Here is a 22,238-nt window from a genome sequence, read left to right on the forward strand (position 1 = left end):
GAAATGAGTGACCTTCCCTGTAGAGTAAGGAAAAGAAGTGAAGCAGCCTCCTCCATTCCTGGATGTTGTCCCCCTAGTGTAAGGATTCTGAGGCTGCTTTCTAATGGCATCAGCAGGCCATGAAATCAAATTCTTCAGCATAGTAATGCAGGTCCTGTTGTCTTCAAAGACAGTCACAGGTGCCAGATGTGTAGAGGCATAAGTTTTGAATGTGAGAGCTTGACTTGTTAACCATTTCTGCTGAAATAGGCTCCATCTGAGGATAAAATCAATGGCATCTTGCTCGGCTTCCGTATCCGCTATCGAGAACTGGCCTATGAAGGTATGAGGGGATTCACCACACGTAGTATTGGCAATCCCAACGCAAGATGGACAGAGCTAACCAGTGAGTATCATTGTGCATAGTGAGTTTTGTAGGAACCGGGGACAGTCAGAATCCAGTACCCTCAGAAGCCTTACAAAACCTCTCTGCTTTGTCCATTGTTTTCAAACAACACTACAGCCATCATGCTAAAGCGACCTTTTAATCACAAACCCTAGTACCAAGCACAGTCTCTAGCTAAAGTCAGTGGACCCAGTTTTTCTGATGCTCCCTACAAGAACAAAATACTGCTTACCCAGAACCTCTTTGTAGTAATAAACCAGTATTACAAACTTTCAAAAAAAGAAATCATGGATTAATATGCAGCACTTCCCCGTGCATGCTTCTTCTAAAAATTCTGATCCCAGCAGGCTGTCGAAGCATTCAGCCCTTCTGCTATGACAACTTTTGTGCCAGCTTTCATGGAAGGCAACTTTCTCTCCTTTGGATTCTTTCAATGTGTGCTTGAATAAGCCATTATGAAAGTTATAGTCAAGCTATCCAGATGCACACAGTTGGTACTAGCCAGCTTTGACTGCCTTTGGCACCAGTGACTGATCTCCCTTTCTCTGGGTACTTGTCCCCTTTCCCAGTTCTTTGTTATTGGATTCCTCAATGTTCTTTTTTGTGGTTGTAGGTTTCTCTCTTTGCTGCTTTCTTCCTATCTGTGATGTCTGTTCATCCTGCTTGCATTGTCAAAATGTTTCTTTATATGTAGCTAACCTGCATTGACTGCTTTTCCCTTTTGACCACCTGCCCTCCCACAGCAACTTATGCCATGAAGAACTTGACCGAGGCCTCCCTCACACAGTATGAGCTGGACAGTAAGTGGGTGTGCATTGACTATGCATTTGTGCCTGCTTGTGTTTGGGGTTTCTCTTCACACTTAAGGGACACTTCCATCATTGCTCTGATCATTTCTTCCCTCTAGAAGCCAATTAAGCCCTCAGTGGTAGGAAAGGTGCCAAAAATTATCAGATCCACCAGCTTCTGGAGCAGAGCTTAAATTAGTTTTACCTCTTACAGAAATCCCCTATCCGCGTAAGTCTAAATCAGTGGTTCTCAACCTGTGAGTCCCCAGGTGTTTTGGCCTACAACTCCCAAAAATCCCAGCTAGTTTACCAGCTGTTAGGATTTCTGGGAGTTGAAGGCCAAAACATCTGGGGACCCACAGGTTGGGAACTACTGGTCTAAATTATGCCATGTAGTGATCTATCCATAATATGGGAATTGCAGAAAATACCTTCCAAACCCAGATTACCATCATCTGACCCAGTGTAGAAAATTAGATCCAGAGTATACACTGAATTGGTGGGTCCTGAAGTCAGTTGGCCTCTGATGTAGTGGAACAGACAATTTAGAGCAGCGATCCCCAAACTGAGGCCCATAGCCTCAAGGTCATTTACCTGGCCTCTGCCCTAAACTTTAGACTTAGGGTTGACCTAAGTCTTCAAGTCTGGTACGACTTGAAGGAACACAACTACAACAATCCTAATCATAGTCTGGCCTCCCAGCAGTCTGAGGGACCGTGAACCGGAAAGTTTGAGGACCCCTGATTTAGAGCATTCAGGCTAGTGGTCTGTGTTAGTTTACAATAGATTCTCTAATCTAATTGCAAAATAATTCAATAAGGGAGTAAGAGGAAAGGAAAACAGATATTGTGATAGAGTTGGGGACATCCAAATGACAAGGATCAGGTTCCACAGAAATGGGTGGAGCTGATGAGAAATATTTCCCATCAATAAATTCAATTTAGAGGAAACTATTTTGGCATGCTTTTGTTCACCACTAGTAACTTGCTTTTAAATAACTTGTATCAGCTATTTGCATCATAGAAGTTGAGGAGCGAACTGTGTTCCTCATTTGGTTCTACTTTCTTCTGGAGAATTAGCCTGGCATCATCGCCTAGTTTAATGATTGTGAGAGAGAATATAACTCTGTCATTGTTGAAGAGGTGTCCAATAAGAAGCAGGAGAAAGGGCAGGGAAATGAAAGCATGAAGCATAAAACTTGTGCCCTGCTATCATGAATCAGTCAATTAAAAGGTAGCCTCTGCTCTACTATTAATATTTGTGCTTCTCTATCTCTTGCCTGTTCTACAGATCTGAACAAACATCGGCGCTATGAGATTCGAATGACCGTCTACAATGCAGTGGGTGAGGGGCCCACCAGTTCACCACAGGAGGTCTTTGTTGGGGAAGCTGGTAAGCTGAGCCACCTGTTTTGCAGTGTTGTTGCTGTACAGGCCTACTCTATCCTGAGGCTAAAAGGCTAAAACCTAGGCTTCTGTTTTCTCCATTGATTGATATTGAAGAGAATGTATGACTTGCAGTTCTAGTACAAATCATATTCCTATTACCTACATAACCCACCCCTATAATTCCACAAAAGGGAGAGCTCCCAACAGGGGGTGGATGTTGTCATGGATCCCAAGATGGACAGGGTCATGACCAAAGGCAAAGACCCATATGCATTGTGAGGGATAAATATCCAGTTCACAATAGCACAATTCCTGGCTTTGAAGAATATCATCTTCTCCAGTGTGTATTGCCTCACTGTCATTCCCTCTGCTCTCCTTCAGTCCCCACAGCTGCACCACAGAACGTGGCCATCCAAACTACAACAGCCACCCAGCTTGACATCACGTGGGAGCCCCCACCTCCTGAGGCACAGAATGGCGACATCCAAGGCTATAAGGTAAGAAGCAGGTGTGGAGGGAGGTGGCAAAGAGAACTCCAGGCTGTGGGGAAAGATTGACCCACTCCTCATCTTGTAGAAATGTTTGGGGATAGGGCCAAATCTTCCAGTTTACAGAACTGACAAGCAGAGTCACAGTGTTTTTTATGGCTATTCAGACTAATCTGTGAGAAATACTTGTAGTAATGCAGAGTAAATAGCTTGTGGCTCCAGCTGTTATTCTATTAATGCTTCCATCTTTTCTGACCAATGGACATGGCTGCTTGGGCTGATGGAAATCTAAAACTATCTGAAGAGAGCTCATGTTGGAAGCTCCAGACAATGGAACTGAAGAGAAATGAGATGCATAAAGTCCAGATGGTGACTACTATGGCCCTTCTACACTGCCATATAGATTATCTGCCTTGAAGTGGATTATATGGCAATATAGACTCATATAATCCAGTTCAAAGCCAATAATGTGAATTATCTGCTTTGATAATCTGGATTATATGGCAGTATAGAAGGGGTCTATGTTCTAACAATAGCCATAGATATAAGATTTGTTGGTGAATAAACCAATACCTGGACACTGGGAAATAAATGGGTTGGTCATTAAGAGTCAACTATACTCTTGATTTTTTTTTCATTTAATGCTACCTCTCTAGATGCAAATAGCTTTCAGTTGTTCAGCTGGTCCACAGATCTCCACCAGCACATGTACAATGATGCTTGCGAGCTACTTCTCCAGGTGTGGTGGAGCAGCTAAACATTTCTTGGCACAGCTCTGCCTCTCTCTATTCCTTGATTGACTTCAAGGCTGAACCCAGACACAAGTTGGGAGGAAGAACCAACTGTCACTCCCTGGACAGGGGAGCAAGGACGGCCAGATGGGACCTAGAGATGGACACAGCTACACACATAAGCACTTTTTGCACATCTGAGACAAAGATGTTGCAAAAGAAGACACTGATGCCTCCTTGTACCACATCTTTAAAAGTATTTAAACTGGTATAACCAGAGGATCCTAGCTGCAGCAGCTGTACTAAACAAACAATATCTACCCTTCTGTTCCAGAAAAAATGTAGTTCCACACGTTACCAGCAAGTGATGCTGTTGAACCTCAAATAGAGTGTTGTGGGATACTTTTGTTTCTGAATAACTATTTGTTTATCCATTTATTTTCTGCATCTAAATATCTCCAACACGTTTATAGCCATATGCCAAACAGAAAAGTAACTAATCTGTTAAATCAATTATATGGGGGATATCTAACAAAATAAGGAAACATAATTAAAATGATATTTAAATTGAAGTTTGAATTTCATCATTAACTATTTCTAAAATTTAGTTATTAACAAAGTTAGTAATGAATTTAAAGAAAAGCAATGATAAAAATAGAACAAACATTATATTTCCCAGCTGGTTCTTTTTGAATTAAGCAAAACTACATATTTTCTTTTCTTACTTCTGGTTATAAAATTTAAATTTTTGGGTCACAAGATTGAAACCATTTACTCCATAGCCTCCCTGTATTTTGCCCTGAACACTGAGGTTCCTCTCATAGGCAGCTGAAACTCTTAACCATAAAAGTTTTGCTGGGATTCACATGGGAAGCAGTAAGCTAAAAAAAAAAAAATCAGTAGGGGGAAGTGTATCATGTTAAAAAGCCATATCAGTTTGTTCCTTGACTCGTGGCAATTAGCAGTACACTCAGCCATGCCTTATTGGAGAAGAAATTATTCTGTTGTGAATCTCTGCACAGCCAGTCTTCATCTTGGCTTCATACACCCCAGCAGTGATCAATGAGGCATTTTACAAGTCACTGAGGCAGCAATTTTGGAAAGATGCTTTCCTGTCTCCTAAGAAACCACAAGGGTGCTGGGAAATGTTGTCATGGAGCCTGATTGTTACTGTCCTTTTAGCGCCTTAATTTCATGGCTTCACAAGATGGTTTAGCAGCTTCTCGTTGGAAGTTTGGATATTGCCCAGGAGTGACTTCAGAGCTACAGTTATTACTTCCCTATTCATCCCCATGAGCCAAGAGTGACAATGGGTTGCCTGTGCTGTCTTGTCTAGTTCAGGGGTGAACATGTCCTCATCTGTACCTTCTTTTGAAATAGAAAAAGCTTGTCTCCCCTGTTAAGATTCACAGCAAAATAAAACAAATAATCTTTGAGGTACTTAATCTCATTTCCTTAGGAACATATTTTACAGGACAGCATAGAGATCCCCAGAATACAATGGTAGCCATCAATTCAAACTATTGTAGAGACACAGCATCACCAGCAGCCCATCATCATCTTAAGTATCCTCCTGCTTGCTCTTCCTCCCTCCTTACTGCATCACTCAGAAAAGCTCAAGTTGTACAAACTTTCAAAATTCCTGTATTGATGAGATATCTGAAAAAGAAACAAGAGGGAAATATGCATGCCAAATCAGTCCTTTACTAATGTAAAGGAGATGTTTCAATTTTTCTGGGTATGTAGTCCAAACTGTATGTGACACAAAAATACCCAACTATGTGAATTAACAAATGACCACTCAAAGACAAATAGTTACAGATAAGCAATTTATCTATCACATATCCTGATGTCATCATCTTTTCTCTCTTTGTAACCTTTTCATTATTTTCCCAACTTGAATCCCTTGCTCATATTTATTTATTTTATTTATTTCCCACATTTATATCCCGCCCTTCTCACCCGAAGGGACTCAGGGCGGCTTACAACAGTGGCAACAATTAGATGCCCATACAAACCAATATAAAACAGCACATAAAACAGTTAAAACTATTAAAATACATTATGAATTAAAAAAAAACATTTCAAACATAAAATCAGATCCGTTCTTCCTCATGCTTTGCCTATAGTTCAGTCCGTGTCATATTGGAAGTGAAGAGAAGGGAAGACAGTTACAAAAAAGCTGACTATATTCTTTGCATTTAGCATTTAGCATTTAACAGTAACCGTTTAAGGAGCATGTGATTTCAATTTAGAGATTGGTATTTGGGAACAGGCTCAGACTCCCCAATTGCTGGACAGCCCACTGCTTTTTACTGAGGAAAAAGATACCATGAACTCTGATTCCTGTGTCTTGCATGTTATCCTGATTGACTTTTAGGTCTGAAAGCTTTGATTAGTAGACTTGTTACTTAATCAATGAGGGCAGCTTTACCAATGAGGTAAAACATAGTTAAAATTGTAATGTGCTATGGACCACAGGTTTGCATTTTGTGTAATAATTCCAGATTGTGAAGTCATATAAAGCCTAGTAAGAGATTGGGTCTTTCTCAGGGAAGGAAAGAATTAATTTGAACAATCATTACATCTCTACATCTTGGAAAAGCAGCTCTGCAGGTACCACCTGATGAGCACAAAGAATAAATCAAGTGCTATTATGCCATCCTCAATTGTTTCTTTTCTCATTTGCATCTCTTTCACCATAACTTCTGTTCTTATCCCTTTTTCCCCATCCTACAGATCTATTTTTCAGAGGCCCTGCGGCACAATGAAACTGAAAGGGTGAAGACTCTTTTCCTACCAGAGAACAGTGTGAAACTAAAGAACCTTACTGGCTATACTGCCTATCTCATCAGCATCCTCGCTTTCAATGCTGCAGGTGATGGACCCCGCAGCCCACCTATCAAGGGAAGGACCCAGCAAGCAGGTAGGATGTATGGAAAGGGAAGGGTAACCACTTGGATTTCACTAGATCTTCAAGGAGGGGAGAGATCTTTTCTTTCACAGAATAGCAATTAAACAGGAAAGGTGCTTGGAAAGCCATATTGTTTTACCAAGTATGCATTGTTAAAATGATCTAGTGCCATCTAGTTCAGTGGTTCTCAACTTGTGGGTCCCCAGATGTTTTGGCCTTCAACTTCCAGAAATCCTAACAGCTGGTAAACTGGCTGGGATTTCTGGGAATTATGGGCCAAAACACCTGGGGACCCCCAGGTTGAGAATCACTGATCTTGTTAGTATCACTGGCAACACCAATTCAAAAACAGCCAGCCAAACATATTCTTGTTCTAAAACTTAACAGTGTTTGAGAGCTCTCTGAAAATATCTGGGCTTTCGATTTTAGACCCAAAAGTTGAGACTATGTTTTCATAGATATGCCCAGAAGGTTCTTCTTTGAAAAAACAACAATCTGAATTAGCAAGTCAGCCCTGTGTCCAAGTCTCAATACTTTTAATTTAGACCTTAAGGTCTGGAAAAATACTTCAGGTTTATATTCCCAAAATCTTACAGTAGTATGTCTATTGGGACTCCACAGTTGAAAAAAAGTAACTTTGAGTTTTGATTCCATCTTGCTCCTCCTAATTTGAGATTTGCATCCCACCACCAACCAACATGACTTTGCCGCTTTCTCAGCCAGCATGAATTGTAACTTGCATCCTTCAGCCCACCTCCCCTGTGCTCCAGTCTCTTGCAGCTGGTGTGTCTGAACTTTGCTGACTAAAATCCTGACCATTGAGCTGGATCGTGCTGCTGAGTGTGACTGATCAATTGCCAAGCTGCGATCCAGTAGAATAACTGACTTGGTGACCTCAGGCCACATTTGATGCCTGGAAAAAGACACATACCTCTCTGTATTCTGAGCCCCTGTGCTCTGTCCTCCACAGACATTTCCTTTGTTCCTTTTCATCACCTACTCCCCTTCCCTTCCTTCCAACCGTGTGCTTCAAAGCATCTTCAGTGCACATATTTGAAGATCAAAGCCCAACTAGAAAGGAAAAAAGGAGAGGCTTATTAGCCGTGCCCACCACCAATGACTTTGGCTGCTGGTGAATCCTTCTGGAAGCCAAGGGCAGCACTGAAGTTTGGGACTTGTGTCTTTCGCTCCCTGCTGAGTGGAGAGGAAGCTGGGTCTGCATCCAGCCTCTGCCTCACTAGCTTCCCTCTCCTTGGATCTTTGGGGTTATTCTTGGCAAGAGCATAAAGAAGCCAGAGAAGACTCACAGCAAGGAATCTGGCTAGAGCCATTTGGGATATTTTATCCAATTTCCCCTCTTTGCAGGCCCCTGCTCGGCTCTAAAACTGCAATGCAGAAGATTCAAGGCACAGGTTTTGAATGGACTCAGCCAATCATACATACACCACAAAGAAAATAGATTTATGCCTCAAGACTTGACACAAAGCCTTCATTGTCAATAGTCTTAGTGAGAAGAAAGGAGGTTAAAGATGCTGTCCATTTGCAAACAGTTTTTATTGCATAATGTGCTACTGTTGTGTTGTTACTTTTTTAAAATGTTTGAAATCCTAGCTAAAGAAAAGAAAAGAAACATATAAACCCAATACAGGCCAGTTGAGTAGACAGTTTAACCAGATACAGAGTCTATTTCGATAAGTTTACTTCACAATAACACGGCCCTTGCTTGCTAATCTTCAAGAATCATGTCCTTTATTGTGGATTATGATATGACAAACCTGATGCCATGATACAGCCAACCTAGTCATTAGGAAGAATGAAGGGATTGCTACAGAAGTGGGAAGTGGATGTCATGAAAGGGCAGTAATATGATGGTTATTCTTCTTGTGTTTTACTGAGAGAGAAGGTGCTTGTGAGATTTTTCTGCCTCACATGCCAATGTATCTAGGATAGGTTTAAGTATTATAAATCTCATTGTGGCTGGGTAAGGGGTCCCATATGCTGTTCTGCTTCATGCAGTAAGATACCTAGAAGACTTTCCGCAGAATGTATTTACTTCACCTATTCACTGTTCCCAATCGGACCATTTAGCAAGGCTGCTAGAGGCAATTGAAAACAGCTGAAGAATGCAATGCTGAAGTCTTATTTTTGCTTCAGACAAAGGGTCTGAACCAGGAGGGTTGTTGAGACCCCTCAAAATTAGGTGGTTATCATTCTTCATTTTGTACAACTTTGTTTCACAAATGATTTTATACAATTGTAAAAAGTACTTTATTGCCCCTTTACATCATTCCAACAGGAAAGGAAGCTCAGTCTAGACCAGTCCAGGTGTTTTACCACAATTCCTAACAGCTGGTAAGATGGCTGGGATTTCTGGGAATTGAAGGCCAAAACAACTGGAGGACCAAAGGTTAGAAACCACTGGTCTGGATGAAGGGCTGCAACCATATTTGTGTGTAATACCAAAATTTGTGCCCTATCCTGACTAACTATGAATAATTGTACTCTGATGCACATAGTCTGTTCAATCTCAATATTCATGCCTTCATTTTTAATAGATAGTCATGAAAAGATTGTTGTTGTGAGTTCCAAAAAGCAAATTCCAGAAAGCAAATCCCAACCCTTCTCAGTCATATTAAAGCCTTAGCAAATGTTTTGCCTGATTATGTGACCTACTCTCTAAACTGCTATCAGGGCAGGTTGTCGTCCCCACTCATCTTTTCACACCACTTTCATGGGCCTTCAAGGGCAGTAACTATATCTGGAGATAAACCAGGCATTTGAAGTGCTCTGGTTGTCAAGGAAACCAGCAGCAGAGCATGGGATCGTGGAAGGTGAAACAATACTATCAGCCCTTCTCCACCTGGGCAGATTTATTACCAAATAATACACATGTCTTTCCTATTCCTTTAAAAGAGCCAGTTTGTGGGCGTTATTCAATCCTTAGACAGATTAAAATGGTAAGCACAGTTTTGAAATCATTAAATACTTCCCTAAAAAATAAGAACTGAAAAAGATTAATTTTCTTTCAGTAGTGTGCTTGCTTTACTCTACAGCTTACCGATGTGACAAATGCATTTAATACCATTTTTAAATCATTTTGCTCTGAAACTGTTGTGAGAGGATACTGTGGCAGGAGCTGGCTTTGAAGCATCATGCCACAAAATAAAATATTTAGACATGGCAGCAATGGGCAGGGTGGACACCATGCACACTCTGATGTTCTGTAGCCATTGGTCATATTGGCTGCTGGGAATTGGAACCCAACAATATTTGCAGTGCAATAGGTTCTCCATAGGTTTTAAGAAGCCTATATGAGATGTTCAGCTGAGGTTGAGTGGTCAATGGCGCAACTTTGTGACAAAGGTCCTCATGCTGTTGATGACATCATACATGTACATATATGAGCTTCCTGTATGTGATATTGTCAAGAAATAGACACTCTTGAGAAGGTTATAAATGGTTGCCCTCCTGCCCCTGAGCTACACAAGGGGGGCATTGACCACCCAGCCTCATTCCCCAGCTCCAATGAGAGATTAGGAGAGCACTGGTGTTACTACTTTGAGAATGCCAGCCTGAGTCATGCCAGCTGGGAGACAGGCAAGAAGGATACCCCAAACGACTCCATCCCTTGGGTTTTACAGGGCATGGCTGTGGCCACAGGGAGGGCCTCTTGGTCCGGCATCCCCATTTGCCTGGCCCTTCACAGAACACAGTGGACCCTCCAGCAAAAGAGTACACATTTGCACGCAGACCACAGAGAGGAGATTTGTGAAAATGCTTAAAGGATATACTCATTTTAACCTAGCTTTACATTCAGATGTTTCACCTGTCCCTTTCTAGGATTCTCAGTAAGGCATTACAGTGCTACTCCTGTATTTTTGGAGAATACCTTTCTGAATTTACTGCTCTCAGTCTTTTTGTAGGAGGGGTGTCACCAGTTTCTCTTTGGCCATGTGGTTGATACACCAGTAAATCTCTTGCTTGTCTTACAGGTTTTGGCAACATGATGTTCTTTTTTTATCTTTTAGTGTAATGCTCAGGCCCTAATATTTCTCTTCAGCGTATGTGATACAGAGTAAAATTCCCTGGCCAGTGGCTCCACGGTGAAATTTTGGTTAAGTCAGGATTTTAGTCCTCTCCCATCATTGTATATTTCAGTTTTGAAGGTCTTAATCATTATTTTTCTGTCCTTTCACTTTCATAGCTGTGCTCAGACTGGATAACTTGTATTTCCTATCTTGCCAGTGCATCTTCTTTTACAGCTGCCTTCAACTCGCCATGCAGAAAGTCATTCATTCAAGGGTTGTCCTTCCTTTGGAGGATAGGGATGGCTAGATCTCCTACCTCCTGAGGGAAAACCATGGTGTACATAGGAAAACATAACACAAATGTAACACCTTGCCCTTCTTCTAACTTAATCTTTTCTCTGTTTACAGCCCCCAGCTCCCCAGGCTCAATCAAGTTCAGCGAACTCACCACCACTTCTGTAAATGTGTCCTGGGAGCCGCCCATCTTCCCCAATGGGATCCTTGAAGGCTACCGTCTTATCTATGAGCCCTGCATGCCTGTGGATGGTGAGCGTCTTAGAGGCAGGTTGTGTATGTGTGTATTTGTGTATGTGGTATTCTTGTTCAGCCTTTTTCAACTCAATCCCTTCTGAATGTGTTGGAGAACAGCTCCCATCATCTCTAGTCAAAATGTTCAAAGGATAGAATTATGTAATTTGTAGTCCAAACATAGTAGGCATGTGGTTTGAGAAAACTAAATTCAGTAAGTTCAATGCAAAAATAGCCCTGCTGCCTTGATTCACAACTATATGCCATTCCTAATCCTGTAAACTGATTCTTATTTAACAGCATCGTAGTCCCACTCCTTTATATTAATTAATGCTGAAATTCTATGTATACTTATCTGGGTTAAATTATTTTTACCATTAAAGGCTTTGGTTTATTTTACCTCTGAAGTCAGTGTAACATACTGACATAAATTGGATTGCACTGCAAAGTCTCTTCCCCTCTTTTGAGGGCAAACAGAAATATAAGCCGCAGGAATGAAACTAAGCCTCAGAGGTTTTGTGCTGTGATCATAGCAACGTAGCTGCAGTTTAAGTCCTGTAAGGACAAATAAATATGAATGTATTTGAGTACCTGATTGTTAAATTTTGCCTCCTTGTTGCTCAGGTGTCAGCAAGATTGTTACAGTGGACGTGAAAGGAAACAGCCCCCTGTGGTTGAAAGTCAAAGACCTGGCAGAAGGAGTCACATACCGGTTTCGAATCCGAGCAAAGACTTTTACTTATGGGCCAGAAGTGGAAGCCAACATCACAACAGGCCCAGGAGAAGGTAGAAGAAGCTGGGAGGGGAATCACTTTCATTCATCACCCCACATATTTATGAGATATTGCAGAGTAATTTAGACTAAGGTTGTGCAGACAAAAAAAAGAGGGGAATTGAACTAATTTCAGTTTCCAATTTCCAGAAAGTTTTGTACCTCAGTGCAAATCCAAGGGACAGCTTGAACATCTTTCTCACTAACTATTGTACGAAGAGTCAACAAATTTCTGTAACACTACTCTTGATTAAATGTGCACAATACCCACTTTGGAGTGGGGCGAGAGTGCAGAATCAGTCAAAATGTAGTAGGGGCAGGAGTACGGAAATTCTGATAAAAAAAAATGTTTTCTATACAATAGTTGTTTTATTTTTCTACTGACTTCTTGCAATAGTCACAAAGCTGAATGTGAGCCTGAGTGTCAAAACCATTTGCTTGCCAAAAGTTATTAAGAGGGAATTTGTCACTAGCTTTCTCGAGCATGGTTTGCCCTAATTCACTCTATGGGTTTTGATGGCTGAGTAAGTATTTGAACCTTTGTCTCCCAAAGTTCCAGTCCAGAAATCAAATCACTATGCCACTCGACTGGGGCAAGTGTGATCCTATCAGGAAATATTAAACATTTGAGTCCTTAAAAATGCCTCTCCTTGATAGTAGTCTTATATTACTGTACTCAGCTCTCCTTCTAGTGAATAATCTATGCCAAAAGGGAAATAGTTTGATAACCAAATGGATGGTGATTGGTTTGTTATTCCTGAATATTCGGAAATCATCCAAGTAGTGCTACAGAACTAACCACATACTATTGACAAGGAAAAATGGGCAACTACAGTGGATTATCATATAAAACAACCCATATTCTTTTTATAGGCATGTTTGGGTTATTTGGGTCTTGCAACCAAATGTTACAAAAAAGAAAGTGAAGTTAGATGGTGGAGCTCAGATAGAGCTGGTGAAAATGGATTCCTTTCACCAAACCTCCCCTTTGGGGAATGCTAGAAAGCATAGTCGAAAACATAGCTCTTCCAGACTCTGAGACAACAGCCAAACAGCTCTGTTCTACTCCGGAAGATGTGTAATAATGGTAGTTGATAGAAAAAGCAAATTCTGTGGTTGTCAGTTGTGATAGAAAAAAGCATGTAAGGGTTTAGTTATGTCATCAGCTACACATGAATCCTCCTCCCCTTAATGCTAGTGAGACTAACAAAAAGTATGCTAATGAAGTCCACATGAAATCAATACAGCTGGCTTCCATTTAAAAGCTCTTCCAGGCACAGTATTTGAGGAGTGACAGTTGTCAAAAGACACTAATGGTGGAGGAATGTTGCTGTTTTGAGTCTGGGTCCCACTGCACATTTTCTTCACTGACATTGGCTTTTGTTTGGTTCCCAGGTGCTCCAGGTCCACCAGGTGAGCCCTTCATCTCCAGGTATGGCTCAGCTATCACCATCCACTGGTCTAGCGGTGACCCAGGCAAAGGGCCAATCACCAGATACGTAATCGAGGCACGTCCTTCAGGTATCTGTTCTGCGTTTACTTCATATCTCCTTCTGTGACATTGGCATTCCTTATCCTAGAGCTATGACAGTGTATCTGAGATTAGTGTTTCAATCCAAGTGTCCTTCTAGATCACAACTCACTATTACTGTGTAAAGCAAGAGGTGCCATTGCTTAAGACTATCTAGAAATTATGTCCACCAACATAGAAGATTCAGAACAAATAGCCTTCAGAGGAAACCATATCTGGTATTTCTGCATGATTATAGGTAAGAGTTAAAAGGGCATTCCCTTGCCAACCTCACCCACCACTGTCAGAAATAAGATAGGAAAACTCACTAGGAAGCCTAACTGAGAAATTGTGGGGTTTACCTGTAGGGTTTTTTCATTGTGACCCCCCCCCCTTTAAATGTCTTAGATCATTTGAGTTGCTGTGGACTTCCTCTTTCTCCTTATCTCTTTGCCAGTGACAGAGACCAAGAAAATGCATTTATGGACTACCACCTTCAGAATCCTGCAGTTCACAGAATCCTATGGTCATGCTGACTGAGAGATTCCAGAAGTTGTTGTCCACAATGTTATTTTTACAAACTTGGGCCTGCAGACATCATAATGAATCATTGTTCTTGATATATTTTCTTTGAAGGCATGTAATGCTGCCCCCAGAGTAATTGAATAATGGCCCAGTTGCAGCCACTGGCAAGAATTTCCTTTCCCTAGTGGAGACCAAGTGGGAGGCTTGGAGGCCAAAACAAGTCAGAAAAATTGCAGTGGACAGCCTCTTCAGTGGAGTCTTTCATGCATTCCATGTGTTTTGAGTAATTCACATAGCACATTAGCAGTTCTTTTGCAACACCAGTGGTCTCCTGAACTCTGTGGTTGCATCCCAGTCATAATCTTTGAGGGGGGGAGGCTTTTTGTGGGCTGGTAATAAACACATAGCTGGAAAGAAAGTGCATCCATATTATATGAGCTCTCCTCCTAACATGTGATCTTAATATGAGTCAGGTCTCCCATAGCTGTGTGTGTGTCTCTAAATGAAAACTTATAACACCAAGTAGCCAACTATTGGAAGAGTGTTCATTTCCAGCATAGTGCTTTGCTTAGGGGAGGATTTGTGTCCCCAAGAGGGTACTCTAACTCATGAAACACTCAGCCTGCTCCACATTCAAATGTGATAACTCTGAGGAGGGGATGATAGATGAACCCATAGGCCAAGAAGGGGCAGATGTAAGAGAATAAATCACTCTGGTGCTTTGAAAAGGACTCTAGTTTTCTTTTTAATGAGACTGCAATGAATAACTGTCTCTCAGAAACTATGGGACAGAGCAGATGGTGTAGTATGGGGGTCTTCTAATTGCCATTAGGTCCTGTATGTTTTAACCTGGAGCGTCATATGTACTGAAGGTCTTGGGCTGTTCATTGAAAAGCGTTTTTGCAAATAACATTTTTGAGCAATTGTTGTACATGTGTGAATGTTGCTAATATAACATAGTATTTGAAAGGGGAGGGGACTCCATTGAATGCAGTGTCAGATAGAATATGTTTCGCTTATAGAAAGGGAAAGGGGGAGGACATGCAAGAAGCACTTTAAGTGTCTTATGTAAAATGGACTGGATTGGAGGTACCTTTTCTTATCTGGATTTTCATCACAAAATATACCTATATGGAAATCCATATTTCAAATATTTAGGGAGATAGGGTGGTCCACAAATAAAGATGATGATGAGGATGAGGATGATGATTCCAAGCATTTATTCCTGGTATCTTAAATCATTCTGCCTGTTCCTTTTTGTAGTTAGACCTCACTTCTCACCCATCTGTATTGTCCTTTGTTTCTGAGTTCCTAAAAACCTTTCTTTATTAGCTACATGTTCCATGAGGTCCTTAATTAGCCCTCTTCTGTGTCAGTCCCTAGTGCCTTTTAATCATATGTCAACATTGGCTGAGATTTACCCGATGTGGATAACAAAGCAGAGTGAAATATATTAGTACTATGAGGAGACTAAGAAAAAAGATGAAGAACAGAGTCACAAAGTTATAGAATCATAAAGCTGGAAGAGGCTTTTTGAGCCAGTAAGTCCAACCCCCTGTTCAATGCAGGATCCCCAGCAAGTAGTCATCAGCTCCTTTTGAACTAGTAGGATTAGGGTGAAAATACATTATTTTGTCTGGAAGAACAGCATCAATCAAAGTATGGTATGTTTGCCTGGGGAACATGGTCAATAAACACATGTCAATTTTTCTAGGGGATCATGATGGATAAATATATGCATGTGTGTTTATGCATTGTATGAACAATATGCCTTTGCTATAGTAATTTCATTACTTTTTTTTCTCTTACAGATGAGGGACTCTGGGATATTCTCATTAAGGATATCCCCAAAGAGGTGACTTCATATACCTTTAGCATGGACATTTTGAAGCAGGGTGTCAGCTATGACTTCCGAGTCATTGCTGTCAATGACTACGGTTATGGGACACCCAGCTCTCCCTCCCCATCAGTCTCAGGTAAAGTATCCCTGCCTCATTTCATCTCATACCATTTCCCAATAGCTCCTAAACTGAGGCTATGGGAAACACTATAAATGAAGCATAAGTAAGCTTTGCATGGGGAAGGGGTCCTTGATTGCTCCATGCCACCTGCTGTTTTTCAGCTCAGAAAGCCAATCCCTTCTATGAAGAGTGGTGGTTTCTGGTGGTCATTGCTTTGGTGGGACTCATCTTTATCCTTCTCCTGGTCTTTGTCCTTATAATCCGTGGGCAGAGCAAGAAGTATGCCAAGAAGTCAGACTCAGGTAGGTGCCAATATGTCTGCAAGACTTCATTTTTTTCTAACAAGATCTGCTATCTTTTGGGACATTAACATTCTTAACTGTTGAGGAGGCTTTAATAAAGGCTTGTTTTCAGCTTCAGCAATTAAAAGGCTCCTTCTGTCAGCTACTTACTGGCTATAAAACCTCTTCCCATAAGGCAATTACCTACCCTAAGGTGGGTGAAGTGCAGCACATGAGTGATATGTACTCTGGACCCCACATTTGCACATCATAAATTCTACCCATCAATCCTCACAACATCCTGAACAACCCCTTCTACAATATGACAAAAATAAGTCCTAAATCACACCTGTAGCCTTCAATCCATGTAAATATGCCAGTCCACTCAGTCAAACCATCAGAACTTCCTACTTGCTCTAAAATACCTTGTTCTTCCCCTATTCCTCCTTCAAATTCATAACAGGAAGTGACCCATCACTTCACCATTTTGAAGGCAAAGTGGAGGGAAAACAAGATATTTTAAAACACTCAGGTGGGGAATGCAGCTCATAGAAGTCCTAGGAAGGTAGAAAATTAGACCCTTCTCTAGGTGCCTTGATCTACCCACTAGATCATACTTCTAGGGAGTTAATTCTGTCTCTCTTCCATGCTCCGGTTGCTTGAACTGGAACTCTCATAATCATTTTTCATGCTAACTGAGGCTGATGGGAAATGTAGTACAAAGCATCAAGGGATACCACATTGCATATACTTGTTCTTCAGGATCTTCTTTTTACAGTGTAGTTAATAGCTAGTATTTCTGAGCCCAGTCATTCTTCCTACCAGTAAACATTGGTTCCTGCCCTCTGGAGATTGGGGAAGGGGAACAATTGCTTTCTGTTGTGAAGATGAGTAATAAATGGGGAAGTGTAGCTTGAACTGTCCTTTGCTGCTCTGAGGACAATCTTAAGAAATGCTCTCTCAAGTGCCTGAATGTGTAATGTTGGGAGGAAAAGTCAATGACCTTGTCAACATCATGCCAAGCTGGCAATTAAAATAAATGGCTTCATGCTTTAGTCAATGCCAGAGGCGGCCACAAAATTGGAAAGGTCACCAGGTCAAGGGAATGTAGCTGTGTTTGCTTTGCTCTAATTGTCAGGAAAATCTGGACCTTCCTCTTAAACAAACAAACTTGGTGGTGAAATTTGAGTATCTGTGGCACAGCACTCTTGGTTTTCCCCTTGGAGGTCTGCTTCATGCTGTTGCACATTTTCATCCTGTGAACTTTTATAACTATGTACACTTATGTAACAGTTTTCAACCCACCTATAAGAAGCAGATGCAACTTTCATGTATGATATATGTGTCTACCTATATCTTGATACAACTATGTAGGAGAACTGTTACATGTGAATTGGCCATAGTTTACTTTTTTATAAATTGACAAAGCTATTCAAAGCTATTTGTGGTTGTTATTGTTGTTTTCAGGAGGCAACTGTAAGTCAAATGCACTCGGACATGGTGAGATGGTCAGTCTGGATGAGAGCAGTTTTCCTGCTCTGGAATTGAACAACCGTCGCCTGTCAGTGAAAAACTCTTTCTGCAGGAAGAATGGAATATATACAAGGTAGTCAAGACTTCCAGAACAGTGGGGAATGGGTGGCTAGTGAGGAAGAAGGCAAAAGAAATTTAGGAGGAGCGCTTTGCTCTCCCTCCATAGTAGTAGTAGTAACAACAACAACAACAGGCATCTTCCTTTCTGAAAAATATTTCACAGCTTCTGTGTAATTTCTTAGATCCCCACCAAGACCTAGCCCTGGTTCCCTGCACTACTCAGATGAAGATGTTACCAAGTACAATGACCTCATTCCAGCTGAGAGCAGCAGCCTTACAGAAAAGCCTTCAGAGATCTCTGATTCACAGGTAAGTCACAAACCAGGAGGACGGGATTAGAGAAGCTTTTGACTGAAATAGAGCAGGGCTTGGTATCTGCGTAGGTAGAGGGGGCTACGTCTTACATCTCTGAACAGAGGTGACATGAAATCACATCATTTCTGGACTCTATTTTATCTCATTTTTTACATGGGGGAGCAAGATAAATTGCCACATTTTGTAAATTCAAAATAGGGTTTTTTTTAATATGAGGGTTCAGAAATCCTTGGGGGCACAAAACTGACTTTTTTGTGGATGCAAGTAATTTCGACTCCAGGTGATTTGCGGTATTAAAAAATCATTGGACAACAAAACCCAGGGATTTGATACTAAGTGAGCAGAGCCTCCTGCCTTAAGGTGGAAAATCGCATACCTTACATGTTGACAGCAGATCTTTCAAGATACATGGCAAACTTTATTCATTTCATTAAGTTTTCTAAACTTGTCAGAACATGTAGGTTCTGGTGCTGAAGGAACATGGGTCAGAAAAAAAGGATATTGAATGACCAAGAGTTTGAAAGTCTATTATAGCTGCCTAATAAAATAAGGTTCACAGAAGGTTTTTACAGAGTGGAATCATATGGTCCTAGTCTTCCATGTGAAGGACCCACATATTAAGATTGCCAGCAGACTTGGAAAAAATACAGCATGGGCAATTTGTGGGGCTACTTATCAGAGAAGTTCCTCTTTCCACATCCTTTTCAGATGTCAGAATTCTTTATTTCAAGAACTGATAAGCTTTTAAAGGAGATACACTTCTGTGTGGTAATAACACCAAGTTGTCATAAAAGGGTTTGATCACCTTTTACAATGTATTCAGGAAAAATACTTCCCTTCAAATTAGTGATGGGGGGCTGGGACAATTGAAGGAGATATCAGAGAGAGGTATACAAAGATATATATATGTTCAAACTTATGCAAAGGAGGCTTATCTCCTGAGCTTTGTAGATGGAGCTTGGAGTCCTTTCAATATATTTTGGATAGTTACTTTTAAGGTTGATGGATATAAGGACACATTTAAAGTCTCCGTGATGCTACAGGAGAATGATCCATAGCATCATGAAATTACTGCTGTTGAATGTGGCTTCCATGGGTAGAATGAGAGATGGAACACTAGCATCTTATTGAACAGATGGATTTGAAAACTTTTATGACTTTCACCATCAATCAGATCACTGTAGACCTGCTCTCTTTAGCCTTTTCTCTTCATGGCTATAAGGGAGCAGTATATGAGCAGATGAAAAAAATAGGAAAGAAAATGGTAGTCTACATTCTTTGAGGAAGGCACTACAGTGTTCCCTCACTTATCGCTGGGGTTAGGTTCCAGGACCACCCGCAATAAGTGAAATTCCGTGAAGTAGGGATGCTATATTTAATTTTAATATTTATACATTTTTTTTAGTAGTTATACACTATTTTAAGTCTTTATCAACCAATTGTGTGTTGATAAATCTCCTCCTCCTCCCCCTCCTGTTGCCGCTTGGGCTCCTTTTCTCTCCTTTTGGCTTCTCCTTATTCCCTTCCTTAGGCTGTAAATTGTAATTTTTTATGATTTATAATAGTCTTTTAGAGTTTATTGAAAAACCGCAAATCCACGAAAAGTGAACCGTGAAGTAATGAGGGAACACTGTAATCTGGAAAATGAAGTTTCCTCATATCCATGAGCTGGATGAGCTAAATTTTCAGACAGCCTGCCTTGTACAAATCTGAATTATACATGTCATCTTGCATTATTCTGGAATAGGGTCATGATCAGAAGATCCAGCCGGAAAGCAGGGTGGCAGAAGCATGCAAACATCTGCCTTAGAAAGCCAGGACTAGAGTACATGCAATCTCACAATGAGGCTCTCTCTCACACACACTTGCCCTCATTGCCAGTGGCAACAAGCACTTGCACTCTGAGACTAGTAGGAGCTGGCAGTCCTGCCAGGTTGGAGCAAAATGGCTCCTTTGTCTACTCCTTAAGAACAAACCTTTTGCCAAATGGCCTGAACCTCAACTGGCATACCCAGTGCAATTAGGCACTCAGATGAATTGCTGTCATGGCAAAAGCCTTGAGCCACAAGGACAGCTAGGGGCAATTCTCTTTTCTAAGACTGATCGCTGCTCCTGACAAACATGAAAATGAAGAAAAACAAAACAAAACAAAACACATTTTGAACCATGCTTTATATTCAGCCAGTTCGTAGTGGAAGACTGTAGAAATGAAACAGGTGGCACAGCTCTGTCATTGGCTCTTGTGTGTGAGGACGCATCAGTGGCCACCCTACCTGTAAAATAAGGTGACTGGAAAGTATACAGTTTATTCTATCATCAATAAATTTTGTTAAGTATGAACCTAACTAATTTTGCTTTTTCTAGGGAAAAGGAAAACATGTATTTATACATAAAGATTGGGAGGGGAGTTGGGATTGAGATTTCATACCATATGTGTTTGAAGACTCACTTTTGATTTTGCAATCTGTTTTGTTTTATTTTGTTCCTGGCCTTGTTTCTATAGCCCTGTGTTGCTAAAAGGGGAAGGCACAGATTTTCCCAATCCTCCAATTTGGGAGATATTTTTTTTCGTGTCAGGAGCAACCGGAGTTGCTTCTGGAGTGAGAGAATTGGCCGTCTGCAAAAACGTTGCCCAGGGGACGCCCGGATGTTTTGATGTTTTACCATCCTTGTGGGAGGCTTCTCTCATGTCCCCTCATGGAGTTGGAGCTGATAGAGGGAGCTCATCCGCACTCTCCCCAGGTGGGATTCGAACCTGGCAGCTTTCAGGTCAGCAACCCAACCTTCAAGTCACGAGGCTTTTATCCCCTAGGCCAACGGAGGCAGTCTGAGATGTCTGAGATTTAGTTTTTATTCCTAATACATTGACTATGTGGCTCTCCCAACCCTTTTTTCTCAATAACTTTAGGAGATATGGTTCCTTTTCCTGTGCTGTTTCTCTTCTCCCCCTGTGCAGCAAGTACATTTGAGGAACTGTTGAGCACTGAACTAGTTGAAAGCTGCCACTTGATCGCTTCCTTGGCCGAGTGCTGGGTTCCCATGAATAGTCCCTATTGTGCTTCTGCAAATGGAGAAGCTGAATTCAATTAGGGAGAGCGGAGGGGAGCTGAAAGGAGGGAAATGAGCCAAGTCTACCCTGGCCAGTTTTCATCTCTCTCCCCGCTTCAAACTTCAGGGTTTTTAAAAAATACAGATGTTCTCATAGATGAAATACTAGGTTACTCTTTAAAAAAAGTATTTTGGAATTAGCAGTAAGGAGGTGTTACTTTTTCAGTATTATCTTACTAAATTAATACCCAAAGAGATTATATCAGCGATGTCTGATTTTTAAGTGCCCGATTAAAGATTAAATGGTAAATATATCAGTAACATATTGACTGTTTTAAATTACATTATCCATATATACATTTACGTGAAACAGCAGAACTGTTGAATGAGCTGAAAAATCCAGGATGCAAAAAATGTAAGGAATGGGATTAAGGTGTGAATTGAGAAAGTAGTAGTCAATGATTGAAATGTGTAACTTTGTTTTGATGTTAGGGACGAATAGGTGATGTCAACTGCATAAAGACTAAGGCTGACATGATTTTCTATTTGTTTGTTTGCTATATTACTTTATCCCAATAAGGAAATAAAATAGAGCCAACACTTCACTTTTCATATTTCTTTTTGTAATTTCCAGAAATTTTTAGCTTGAACTTCTGTGGATATCAATCCACTTTTTCAGATGCACTTATGGAGTTGGAAGATTGATGTCAGAGAAGGTAGTCTTATATAAATCCTTTTCTTTGACCCAAGAAAGTAAGCCCAGCTCAGATCCTATAAAACAGTGGTTCCCAACCGTTTTTTTTTTAAACCAGGGTCCACTTGAACAGGGACTACTTTGACTGGGGACCACTTTGACCAGAGACCACTCTCCAACATTAGTACCAAAAGGGTTACAAATCAGTTTTGGTCAGCTTTAGAATCAGTTTGCTTATTTGGGGTGCTGATTCAGAAAATTGCATTGGATAAACCACATCAGTTCTAGT

At 40.9% G+C, this 22,238-nt stretch overlaps 1 protein-coding gene and 1 long non-coding RNA gene across 9 annotated transcripts in view; one reads left to right on the forward strand and one right to left on the reverse strand.

Annotated features, from left to right (window-relative positions):
- The window catches only part of sdk2 (sidekick cell adhesion molecule 2), a 412,574-nt gene that overhangs the window by 386,809 nt on the left and 3,527 nt on the right, over positions 1-22,238 (forward strand). For 3 of the 8 annotated variants that reach the window (XM_062970845.1, XM_062970846.1, XM_062970851.1), the window contains 12 exons: positions 250-385; positions 1,129-1,185; positions 2,464-2,565; positions 2,943-3,058; positions 6,520-6,706; positions 11,131-11,283; positions 11,875-12,036; positions 13,418-13,543; positions 15,869-16,033; positions 16,180-16,320; positions 17,767-17,905; positions 18,075-18,201. In XM_062970845.1, the coding sequence (XP_062826915.1) occupies positions 250-385; positions 1,129-1,185; positions 2,464-2,565; positions 2,943-3,058; positions 6,520-6,706; positions 11,131-11,283; positions 11,875-12,036; positions 13,418-13,543; positions 15,869-16,033; positions 16,180-16,320; positions 17,767-17,905; positions 18,075-18,201 (1,611 nt within the window). The remainder of the gene's footprint in view (positions 1-249; positions 386-1,128; positions 1,186-2,463; positions 2,566-2,942; positions 3,059-6,519; positions 6,707-11,130; positions 11,284-11,874; positions 12,037-13,417; positions 13,544-15,868; positions 16,034-16,179; positions 16,321-17,766; positions 17,906-18,074; positions 18,202-22,238) is intronic. The other 5 variants (XM_062970847.1, XM_016991243.2, XM_062970849.1 and 2 more) reach the window with 3 other exon arrangements.
- On the reverse strand, positions 4,432-8,173 carry LOC134296294 (uncharacterized). The gene is made up of 2 exons (XR_010002985.1): positions 7,626-8,173; positions 4,432-5,439 (listed from the first exon to the last, which is right to left on the reverse strand). It is a non-coding gene; the product is annotated as an uncharacterized LOC134296294 (long non-coding RNA).

This window comes from Anolis carolinensis, chromosome 2 (genome assembly GCF_035594765.1).
Source record: "Anolis carolinensis isolate JA03-04 chromosome 2, rAnoCar3.1.pri, whole genome shotgun sequence".
Lineage (NCBI taxonomy): Eukaryota > Metazoa > Chordata > Lepidosauria > Squamata > Dactyloidae > Anolis > Anolis carolinensis.